Here is a 12,607-nt window from a genome sequence, read left to right as displayed (position 1 = left end):
ATTTTGGGTAGTGCATAAAATATGCAAAAAGGGAATTTTCGAGACTCATATCTATTATATTGGAGGAGAAGTTTTATTTATTCATTAAATAAATATAAAGTGTTATGGGAATTTATTTAAATCAGATTTTTATTTTGAATTAATTTATTTTGAGAAGATAGGATTTGAAAATTGGAGATATACCTTTTTTTTATGTTGGCCGAAAATTTGGTTTAAAAGGGCAAAGATATTGGAGATATTTTATAATGAAATAAATGCTTTGGGTCATCTTTATTTTAAAAAAAAAAATAAATTCAGATTTTATTTAAACTAATATGGAAGGTTTTTAATTTTTGAAAATTGGTTAAGGAGAGAGAGAGTGGCCGAAAACTCTAGTTGCTAGGGTTTAGGGCTTTACTTTGAAATTTAAACCAATTTTCCTTGATTTGAGGGTTTAATTGAAGAGAAAATCAGAAAAATATCCTAACTACCTAGATGAGGGGGGCGGCCAAGGCATCTTGGAGGGGATCTTGGGATATTTTGATTTTTCTTGGTGATTAAGTAATTAATTTGAATTAAAGTTTATTAAAATTATATTTTAACCCTGGGCTTGGGCTGAAAATAAGGGTTTTATTGTATTTTCACCTCCACACCCTCCACTATAAATAAGAGTCTCTAGTGAAGGGAAAATCACAACTGAGAGCTCTCCAAATTTTTGTGAGTCTCTATCTCTCCCTCTCAAGAGTTCTTCTTGACCTCTATAGGAAATAATTCCTATAGTAACTAAGCTCTGCTTCCTTCGGGAAGTAGTGAACTCAAGTATTTTTTCTTCTTGTTTACAAGAAGAAGATGAAATATTGTTCGGTTTTAGGGGATGGGGTTCGAATATTTGAAGGGGGGAAATGATGCTCCTTTCTCCTTCAAATTCTAACCCTAGTTTGTTGGTCCGTGCAGGTTCGCGCACGGAAAGGTTAGATCGAACGTACTCGATCTCGCGTGGAAAGCGTAGCCAAGGTGAGGGCACTTCCGTCTAGAGAAGTCTTACTGCTTTCCTGCATGTGAAGTTGTATGCGAGTGTGGTTGATAACATGCTTAGTATTAGTATTCAATATTATGCTAAGTGATGATATGATGTATGATTTATTACTAAGTTAATATGATAAATTCTTAGTATGCTATAGAACTAGTTAGTTGATGTATGCTAGTTCAAGTATGCCTTATTTGCTTAGTGAAATTATGCATGATGTTATTTAATTTCAATAACATGAGATAAAATGCCTGTCTATTTACTTGAAGTAGTAACATGAGACTAGGATTTTATGATGTTTACTCGCATGCAAGTAAATTATGATTAGTGGAACATAGGTCTGGTTAGGACTATGAACCATGAGAACAGTGGTTCCGTTAGAGACAAAACGGATAACTTGCACGCGAGGGTGAATGCGGTTTGAACCGTGATGTTGTGACTTGTGGGTGTCTGACCCATGGTGTGCTGTGGTCGTTCCAAGGAACACCATGATGTTGTGAGCTTTGCTCATGGTGTTGTTCGTCTGCTGGACGAATGGTGTTGGATCCAAGGTGAAAGGTGGTTGTGTGAAAAGTGAGGACGCATAGACTAACTGAAACTTAGGCTATGTGATTAACCTTTTAGTTATGTTCTGTTGATTAATGATGATATTATATTGTCTATAACATGCTAGAGACTAGAGATATTTGAGAGTCAGAAGTTGACCCTCTCTATTTGCTAATTGTTGTTTGGGCGCTTAACGCCAACAGATGGTGATCCGGAAGGAGCTAGTGGATCAGGACTGGGAGATTTATCTCCATAGTTTTGATGAGGACACGGCCTGGGGTGTCGACTACCGCCAGGAGAAGAACGTGTACGTCGGCGGCGCGACCATCTTCAAAAGAGACCAAGCTGGGCAGATTGTTGAGACTCAGCCTATCAGAGGGAAGATTCGGTTTCCTCACGCACCCTTCCGTTTTGGACTCCCCTTAGGGATGGATTTTCTCAGCGGTTCGGAGTCGGACCCTAGTGAGGGGCCAGGCTACGAGTCAGGCGAGGGGAGCGAGCCTTCAGTGACTTCTGAGTACCGGAATCCGACAGAGGGACTTTTGGTGCCGAAGGAGGAGCCGGTGAGCCCCATTGCACCACCCGAGCAAGAGCTGAATCAGGGACTCATGGATCCCGTACCATTAGGGTTTGGATGGAGCTTGGAGGCATTGAGGCAGTGGAACCTGGACATGAAAGTTGAGTTTCCGAAGCCAGGAGAGGAGACGCCGGAGCCTTCCAACATGTGGGCCAGAGAAGATGCAGACTGCAACGAGTGGCCTTGATTGGGTTGAGAGCGCTGTTTTATTTTTGGAGCTTTTATTTTACTTTGAAGTACTTGTAGTTGATTTTCAAATGTAAACAATTTTGTCAGATTACTAGGGTGGTTTTGTTTACACACATGGGTGTGGCCACCGTACATTATTTCAGTTATTGGATTTATATCAATCGTTCGTTTTCCTTACTCGCACGTTTGTTTATTTGATTTATATTTAACGCTGAGAACTTTCGTAATAATTGGATCTTTGTCATTTAATGAAGATTAATAAATGGACGGCGAAAATTCTTTGTGAAAATCATGATTTTTGGTTTTTCGTGACGTCCGAGAAATCGGGGCGTTACATTGTGGTATCCGAGCTCCGGTTGAGAAACCAGAGCACTAAGGGTTTTGGGCTTGCGAGTTTCCGAACTCGTGGTGTTTTGTTTGATAAATGTGTTTTCAAAACTTCGCGGTGAGATTGGGTAGACTTGTTTGCTAAGATGTTTGAAGTGTGATCTTATTTGGAGTGGAGTATCAATGCCATGATGCTTTGGTTGAAAGTTTTTACTGTTAGATGATCTCTCTGACTGAGGAACTGACGTTTGGTTGTGGTTTTATCAACAAGCAGGTTTGACATCATGCCTCCTAGACAGGACCCAACTAACGCTCAGCTCGCTCAGGCCATGGCTCAATTGGCCCAAGTGGTGGCTCAGCAGGCCAATGCTAGTGTTACGATGGCCGCTGCCCAAGCTCAGAGAGAGGCTGAAGAACATGCCAGAAGGGCGCAGAGGTTGGAACGGGAGCTGAACCAGGATCAGGTCAGGATGAGAACTGATTTCAATCGGCAGAACCCGCCAAAGTTTGAAGGGGAAGTTGAACCCGAGAAAGCGGATCTTTGGATCCAAGAGCTGGAAAAGATTTTTGAAGCTTTGCACACAACTGATGGAGAGAAGGTGAATCTCGCTACCTTCATGCTGAAAGGGGATGCAGAGTACTGGTGGAGGAGCACCAGGCTGTTGTTGACGACTAACCAGGTGGCTATTACCTGGGATTCATTCAAAACAGCTTTTCTGAACAAGTACTTTCCAGAGACTGCAAGAGATGATATGGAGAACCGTTTCCTCAGACTGAAACAAGGAAGCATGACTGTTGGGGAATATGCAGCCAAGCTGGAGAGTCTGTCGAAGTACTTTCGCTTCTTCCGAGAACAAGTTGATGAAGGGTGTCTCTGCAACCGTTTCATGATTGGTTTGAGGGATGAAATTGAGGAGTCCGTCAGACCTTTGGGAGTCAGAGTCTTTCAACAACTGGTTGAGAAGTCTCGCGAGGTTGAGGTCATGAAGAATCGTCGAGGGAACCGACAGGAAAGTGGAGGGCCAATCAGGTCTGGTCAGAAACAAGCTGGGGAGACTGAAAAGGGTAGAGCTGGTCAGAAGAAGCCTTATCAGAATGCAACTGGTAGGACATCATCTACCAAAGTCGGAGCAAAAACTCTGAGAGAAGATGTTACTTGTTTCAAGTGTAATGAGAAAGGGCACTATGCCAATGAATGTGGGAAAGAGATTACTTGCTGGAAGTGCCAGAAGACGGGGCACATCTCGACAAACTGTCCTGATGCGCCAAAAGCTGAACCTGTGTTGAATACGGCAAGGGGGAGACGTCCAGTTGCTAAGGGACGTGTCTTTGCTGTTACTGGCAAGCAAGCTGAGGGTGTTGAAGATCTTATTCAGGGTACGTGTACTATTGCTGGTATCTCCTTGATGGTTTTGTTTGATTCGGGTGCTACGCACTCGTTTATATCTGATGAGTGTGCGAAGAAAATAGGGTTGCTAACCTCAGAGTTACTTTTCGATATGGTGGTGACAACCCCTGCTGCCGATCGCTTAGTTACTCGCACGGCATGCTTGAAATGTCCGTTGGTTTACGAGGATCGGAAGTTCCTTGCAAACCTTATATGTTTAGGGCTTAAAGAGCTCGATGTGATTCTGGGGATGGACTGGTTGGCGCAATATCATGTTCTTTTGGATTGTGCTAACAAGGCCGTGGTATTTCCGGATTCAGGCGTTACGGATTATTTGAATTCGTACCATTTGAAGAAGGGTTCACCGGCGTTCGTGAACTCTATCGTGGCGGAAGCAAGAAACGATAGTGATGTATGGAACATCTCGATAGTGCAAGACTATGTGGATGTTTTTCCGGAGGATGTGCCCGGATTGCCACCAGTAAGGGAGACGGAGTTCTCCATTGACATCATGCCCGGCACGGGACCGATATCGATGGCGCCGTATCGGATGGCACCAGCGGAATTGATGGAATTGGCAAAACAGTTGGATGATCTCTCTTCAAAGGGATTTATTCGACCGAGTGTGTCTCCTTGGGGAGCGCCAGTGTTGTTGGTAAAGAAGAAGGACGGGAGGTCCAGGTTGTGTGTAGATTACCGACAACTAAACAAGGTGACAGTGAAGAATCGTTATCCGATGCCTCGGATAGACGACTTGATGGACCAACTTCGGGGAGCAGTTGTTTTCTCGAAGATTGATCTGAAATCAGGGTATCACCAGATTCGGGTGAAGGAGGCTGACATTCAGAAGACGGCATTCAGAACTCGATATGGACATTATGAATATCTCGTGATGCCATTTGGAGTTACTAATGCACCCGCAGTTTTTATGGACTACATGAACCGTGTGTTCAGGCCATTCTTGGACAAGTTCGTGGTGGTGTTCATAGACGATATTCTAATTTACTCGAAGAGTAAGGAGGAACATGAGGAGCATTTACGTCAAGTGCTAGAGGTGTTGCGGAAGAAGGAACTCTATGCTAATGGAGGAAAGTGTGAGTTCTGGATGGAGGAAGTGAAGTTCCTTGGTCATGTCATATCTAGCAAAGGTGTGGCAGTGGACCCCAGCAAAATTGAATCAGTTTTGGCATGGGAACAACCGAAGACAGCAAGTGATATCAGAAGTTTTGTTGGGCTTGCTGGCTACTATCGGCGTTTCGTGAAGGATTACGCCAAGTTGACTGCACCGTTGACTCATTTGACAAAGAAGGATCAACCGTTTGCGTGGACGGAGAAGTGTGAGGCTAGCTTCCAAGAAATGAAGAAGCGGTTGACCACCGCACCTGTACTAGCTTTGCCAAAGGAGGGAGAACCATACGACGTGTACTGTGATGCGTCGCATAATGGTTTGGGTTGTGTGATGATGCAAGAGAAGAGGGTGATTGCTTATGCTTCGCGACAGTTGAAAGTCCATGAGAAGAATTACCCTACGCATGATTTGGAGTTGGCTGCTATAGTGTATGCTCTCAAGATCTGGAGACATTACTTGTATGGCAGTACGTTCACGATCTATAGTGATCACAAGAGTTTGAAGTACTTGTTTGATCAGAAGGATCTGAACATGAGGCAGAGACGGTGGATGGAGTTTCTGCAAGACTATGAGTTCTCATTACAGTATCATCCGGGGAAGACCAATGTTGTAGCTGATGCTCTGAGTCGAAAGGCTATATATGTATCCTCGTTGATGGTCAAGGAGTTAGAATTGTTGGAGGCTTTCCGTGATCTGAGTTTGAATGTTGAACTCGCACCGGGGAAGCTGAGCTTTGGAATGGTGACGGTGTCTAGTGGACTCTTGGATGAGATAAAGTCGAAACAAGAGACCGATGAAGGGTTGATTGAATGGCGCAAGCTTGTGGCACAAGGAAAAGCGTCTGAGTTCGCTATTGGGAACGACAATATTCTGCGTTGTAAGGGACGAGTTTGTGTACCCAATGATGCAGTAATGAGGAAGCTGATCTTGGATGAAGGTCACAAAAGCAGATTGAGTATTCATCCGGGGATGAATAAGATGTATCAGGACTTGAAACTTCATTTCTGGTGGCCTGGGATGAAGAAACAAGTAGCTGAGTATGTGTCGACATGTTTGACGTGTCAGAAGGCGAAGGTGGAACATCAGAAACCAGCAGGAAAGCTGTAGTCATTGGATGTCCCGGAGTGGAAATGGGATAGCATTTCCATGGACTTCGTGACGGCGTTGCCGCTTACACGAAGGAAGTTCGATGCAATTTGGGTTGTAGTTGATCGATTGACGAAGACTGCTCACTTCGTGCCAATCAATCTGAACTACAAGGTAGAGAGGTTGGCGGAGATATACATTGCTGAGATTGTACGCTTGCACGGTGTGCCATCTAGCATTGTGTCGGACAGAGACCCGAGGTTTACCTCGCATTTCTGGGAAGCTTTGCAGCGGGCTTTGGGAACCAGGTTGAAATTGAGTTCCGCTTATCATCCACAGACGGATGGGCAAACCGAGAGGACCATCCAATCCTTGGAGGATTTGCTAAGATCTTGTGTGCTGGATCACAAAGGCAGCTGGGATGAGATGTTGCCATTGATCGAGTTCACTTACAACAACAGCTTTCATGCAAGCATAGGGATGGCCCCTTATGAAGCGTTGTATGGTCGGAGGTGCCGTACACCCTTGTGCTGGCATCAAGATGGGGAGAACTTGATTGTTGGACTTGAATTAGTTCAGAAAACCACAGAAGAGGTGAAGCGAATCCAAGAGAAGATGAGGGTTTCGCAGAGTCGTCAGAAAAGTTATGCTGACAATCGCAGGAAGGAGTTGGAGTTTCAAGCTGGAGATCATGTCTTCTTGCGGGTTACCCCGATGACAGGTGTCGGAAGGGCGATCAAGTCAAAGAAGCTTACTCCAAAGTTTATCGGACCATACCAGATTACGGAGCGTGTTGGACCCGGGGCGTATAGGATTGCCTTACCGCCGTTCCTATCCAACATACATGATGTGCTGCATGTGTCGCAACTTCGGAGGTATATGGCTGATAATTCGCATGTGATTGAACCTGATGATATTCAGCTGAAGGATGATCTAACGATGGAAATGCCGCCCATCAAGATCGTCGACAAAAGCACCAAACGCTTGAGGAACAAGGAAGTATCCTTAGTGAAGGTTGTATGGAATCAAGCTACGGGCGATGCGACTTGGGAATTAGAGGATAAAATGCGGAAATCACATCCCGAGTTGTTTGTAGACCCTTAAGTTTCGAGGTCGAAACTATTTTAAGGGGGGGAGTATTGTAAGACCCGGGGATTTATTTATGTTTTGTATTATTGAAGAATAATATAAAGTACGATGTTTTATTTTCAGTAAGGAGAAAATACTGATTAATTGTTACTATAACGCTTGTATAGTAATTTATTACGTAATTAATTATTACGTAAAGCGCGAGTAGTCGATATGCATGCATGCACATGCATAATTTTGGGTAGTGCATAAAATATGCAAAAAGGGAATTTTCGAGACTCATATCTATTATATTGGAGGAGGAGTTTTATTTATTTATTAAATAAATATAAAGTGTTATGAGAATTTATTTAAATCAGATTTTTATTTTGAATTAATTTATTTTGAGAAGATAGGATTTGAAAATTGGAGATATACCTTTTTTTTATGTTGGCCGAAAATTTGGTTTAAAAGGGCAAAGATATTGGAGATATTTTATAATGAAATAAATGCTTTGGGTCATCTTTATTTAAAAAAAAAATAAATTCAGATTTTATTTAAACTAATATGGAAGGTTTTTAATTTTTGAAAATTGGTTAAGGAGAGAGAGAGTGGCCGAAAACTCTAGTTGCTAGGGTTTAGGGCTTTACTTTGAAATTTAAACCAATTTTCCTTGATTTGAGGGTTTAATTGAAGAGAAAATCAGAAAAATATCCTAACTACCTAGATGAGGGGGGCGGCCAAGGCATCTTGGAGGGGATCTTGGGATATTTTGATTTTTCTTGGTGATTAAGTAATTAATTTGAATTAAAGTTTATTAAAATTATATTTTAACCCTGGGCTTGGGCTGAAAATAAGGGTTTTATTGTATTTTCACCTCCACACCCTCCACTATAAATAGGAGTCTCTAGTGAAGGGAAAATCACAACTGAGAGCTCTCCAAATTTTTGTGAGTCTCTATCTCTCCCTCTCCAGAGTTCTTCTTGACCTCTATAGGAAATAATTCCTATAGTAACTAAGCTCTGCTTCCTTCGGGAAGTAGTGAACTCAAGTATTTTTTCTTCTTGTTTACAAGAAGAAGATGAAATATTGTTCGGTTTTAGGGGATGGGGTTCGAATATTTGAAGGGGGGAAATGATGCTCCTTTTTCCTTCAAATTGTAACCCTAGTTTGTTGGTCCGTGCAGGTTCGCGCACGGAAAGGTTAGATCGAACGTACTCGATCTCGCGTGGAAAGCGTAGCCGAGGTGAGGGCACTTCCGTCTAGAGAAGTCTTACTGCTTTCCTGCATGTGAAGTTGTATGCGAGTGTGGTTGATAACATGCTTAGTATTAGTATTCAATATTATGCTAAGTGATGATATGATGTATGATTTATTACTAAGTTAATATGATAAATTCTTAGTATGCTATAGAACTAGTTAGTTGATGTATGCTAGTTCAAGTATGCCTTATTTGCTAAGTGAAATTATGCATGATGTTATTTAATTTCAATAACATGAGATAAAATGCCTGTCTATTTACTTGAAGTAGTAACATGAGACTAGGATTTTATGATGTTTACTCGCATGCAAGTAAATTATGATTAGTGGAACATAGGTCTGGTTAGGACTATGAACCATGAGAACAGTGGTTCCGTTAGAGACAAAACGGATAACTTGCACGCGAGGGTGAATGCGGTTTGAACCGTGATGTTGTGACTTGTGGGTGTCTGACCCATGGTGTGCTGTGGTCGTTCCAAGGAACGCCATGATGTTGTGAGCTTTGCTCATGGTGTTGTTCGTCTGCTGGACGAATGGTGTTGGATCCAAGGTGAAAGGTGGTTGTGTGAAAAGTGAGGACGCATAGACTAACTGAAACTTAGGCTATGTGATTAACCTTTTAGTTATGTTCTGTTGATTAATGATGATATTATATTGTCTATAACATGCTAGAGACTAGAGATATTTGAGAGTCAGAAGTTGACCCTCTCTATTTGCTAATTGTTGTTTGGGCGCTTAACGCCAACAGATGGTGATCCGGAAGGAGCTAGTGGATCAGGACTGGGAGATTTATCTCCATAGTTTTGATGAGGACACGGCCTGGGGTGTCGACTACCGCCAGGAGAAGAACGTGTACGTCGGCGGCGCGACCATCTTCAAAAGAGACCAAGCTGGGCAGATTGTTGAGACTCAGCCTATCAGAGGGAAGATTCGGTTTCCTCACGCACCCTTCCGTTTTGGACTCCCCTTAGGGATGGATTTTCTCAGCGGTTCGGAGTCGGACCCTAGTGAGGGGCCAGGCTACGAGTCAGGCGAGGGGAGCGAGCCTTCAGTGACTTTCGAGTACCGGAATCCGACAGAGGGACTTTTGGTGCCGAAGGAGGAGCCGGTGAGCCCCATTGCACCACCCGAGCAAGAGCTGAATCAGGGACTCATGGATCCCGTACCATTAGGGTTTGGATGGAGCTTGGAGGCATTGAGGCAGTGGAACCTGGACATGAAAGTTGAGCTTCCGAAGCCAGGAGAGGAGACGCCGGAGCCTTCCAACATGTGGGCCAGAGAAGATGCAGACTGCAACGAGTGGCCTTGATTGGGTTGAGAGCGCTGTTTTATTTTTGGAGCTTTTATTTTACTTTGAAGTACTTGTAGTTGATTTTCAAATGTAAACAATTTTGTCAGATTACTAGGGTGGTTTTGTTTACACACATGGGTGTGGCCACCGTACATTATTTCAGTTATTGGATTTATATCAATCGTTCGTTTTCCTTACTCGCACGTTTGTTTATTTGATTTATATTTAACGCTGAGAACTTTCGTAATAATTGGATCTTTGTCATTTAATGAAGATTAATAAATGGACGGCGAAAATTCTTTGTGAAAATCATGATTTTTGGTTTTTCGTGACGTCCGAGAAATCGGGGCGTTACAAGTACAACCAGAGAACTTTGGTGGATTTTGCCTCCTGAAATCATTGAGGCCTTTGTTCTGGTCCAGAGTGACTTCCCTCTGGCGCTGATGCTGATCACGTGCTTCTTCAGTAGCACGCCTCATGGCATTATCGTTTGCCTGCGCTGTTACCGCTTGGGCTTGCGCAGTTACCGCTTGGGCCATAGTGGCCATCATCTCAGCTAGCTGATTAGTATTCACCATGTTCTGTTAAGTTAAACAAACAGTTAGTACTCATCATAAGATAGCATCTAGTATAACTATACAATATGATTAAGCAATAACTTCAATCAATTTTTTTAAGCGAAAAATCGCTTGCAGACAATCAATTTTCACTCTTTGCAGAGTCACACAACCTAGCACAGAAGACCTATTCCCCAACAACTCCCGAAAGACTCGACCGTGCTCTGATACCACAATGTAACACCCCGATTTCGGTGGCGTCACTTTAGTAACCAAACGTAAACTTAATGCGGAAAAACGTGAATATTTATTTTATTTTATTATTTTTTTTTTTCGATAATAACTAAGACAAGACTGAATTAAATAAAACCCAACAGTAACAATAATCAGAACTAATATACAATATATGAACAGCCCCCGCTGTAGTAGTAACCTCGTCACGAGTAAACCTCCAGTGACGGAAAGAAAAGTGTAACGCCCGAAGACAAAAGGTACAATCCACAAGAAAGTCAAGTGTCCGCAACACCATCCCTCAAAACTGAGAATAAGCTGGCCCATCGGCCTGAAGCAAGACCTCCTAAGTCCAACCAACTCTCTGTGATTCTCGTAAAGAACCACACAAAAAGCTATAGGTGGGAAACTACCCTGTCCCCAAAGAAAACAAATGATGTTCAGAGCTAAGACTCTACTCCTACACTAATCCCATCTCGAGGAGCTCACACCAGCACTAAAACCTACATGCTAGCATGATCGTCGCCCGAATCTGAATCCGGAACGACCTAGTCTATGTACACCATCCGTCCTCCTCTCGCTACCGCGATACGCTCCAGTTCCCGCATCTCAACCCTAGTTCCTCCCGAAGGATGAACCATCATGAATCAGCCCGCCAAAGACATCTGACAAAGGGCGTTTGTTCGCCAAAGCACACACAGAAGACGCGAGGGTCAACTCCAAAGAATTATGTAAATAATAGCACCAATAGATATAAATAAGATAATAGCCACTTAGGCTTATAACTAGGGATAACATCCTAGGGTTGCATATTTCTCAATGAACATAAACGACAGTAAATCACAGTTAACATGCCTCAAATAGAATTAACAAGTACCAAACACACTCATCAACTATGTCAGTATGCATGTTGCATGAAATGATATGCAGGTTAACCCAGTCAACCAATATGCAATCCGGAACGGATGGACATCAACGGATCAGCCCTTCACCAGCCACGGTGGTGCCATTTCGGCCCGCGTGCCTCTTACACCACACAAAGGTAGTCAGATCAGCCGTAACCCGTAGGTCTGCCATTTCGGTCTGCTACAAGAGACGTTTACAAACGCTCTTTCACGGAAATCCGGGTCTTATGACCATTTTGGAATCCGACGAGGTCCAGAGTACGTCCTGTGTTAATACCCCATTAATGTTGCATGAATGCAGGATGATTAGTCAACCAACGTCTCCGATCTCACTCGACACGTCGCCACGTGTTCTAGGTAAATTAAAGTTTCTAAAAGCTTACCCTAAGGTAAAGTCGATTCTGCGACAAAATACAATAATTATAAAATGAGTGCAACCACTCACGATGACTCTTCGGGTCATCAATGCTCTCACGAAGTCTCACGCTTCAGTGAAGTTTCATGCTCTCACAAGGTCTCACGCCTCAGTGGAGTTCCATGCTTTCCACAAGGTCTCACGCCTCAGTGGAGTATCCCGCATTCACAAGGTCTCACGCCTCAGTGAAGCTTCATGCTGTTCACGAGGTCTCACGCCTCAGTGAAGATCCATGCTTTCCACAAGGTCTCACGCCTCAGTGGAGTATCACGCATTCACTAGGTCTCACGCCTCAGTGAAGCTTCTCGGCTCATCCCTTGGATGGCTAACAAACTGCTCAACGAGCGAAGGAGTACCAACATACTCAGAACTTACCAAACTCCTCAACACTTGGATCCGACGACACTCCTCGTTTTTCCAAAACTATGATTTGACTTCCAATGCCTTCCTTCGAGGTTGTTATCATTACTTAAAGATTTTGAAGTTATTTAAGGTCTTATGAATTTTCTTTATAAAATAGATTCCATTTCGTCTTATCGCAAGTCTTATACATTTGCAGGATCTCCCAATCCCAAGTCGCTTCCAGAGGATGTCTCGATCCACTAAACAAAATTAAGGCCCGAACCTCGTTCG

At 43.2% G+C, this 12,607-nt stretch overlaps 1 protein-coding gene across 1 annotated transcript; it reads left to right on the top strand.

Moving 5' to 3' along the window:
• Positions 1-3,806: 3,806 nt before the first annotated feature.
• On the top strand, positions 3,807-10,063 carry LOC130747219 (uncharacterized). The gene is made up of 2 exons (XM_057600089.1): positions 3,807-4,022; positions 9,324-10,063. Exon 2 carries the CDS (start codon positions 9,324-9,326, stop codon positions 9,882-9,884), a length of 561 nt encoding a protein of 186 aa, XP_057456072.1. The 5' UTR covers positions 3,807-4,022; the 3' UTR covers positions 9,885-10,063.
• Positions 10,064-12,607: the final 2,544 nt, after the last annotated feature.

The sequence above is a fragment of the Lotus japonicus genome, chromosome 1 (assembly GCF_012489685.1).
Source record: "Lotus japonicus ecotype B-129 chromosome 1, LjGifu_v1.2".
Classification (NCBI taxonomy): domain Eukaryota; kingdom Viridiplantae; phylum Streptophyta; class Magnoliopsida; order Fabales; family Fabaceae; genus Lotus; species Lotus japonicus.
Note: the sequence above shows the minus strand (reverse complement) of the source record. Positions and strands in the feature narration are given on the sequence as shown.

Excerpts from the sequence above, each read along its gene's own strand:
- LOC130747219 (XM_057600089.1), top strand. The coding sequence starts at position 9,324 with ATGGTGATCCGGAAGGAGCTAGTGGATCAGGACTGGGAGATTTATCTC.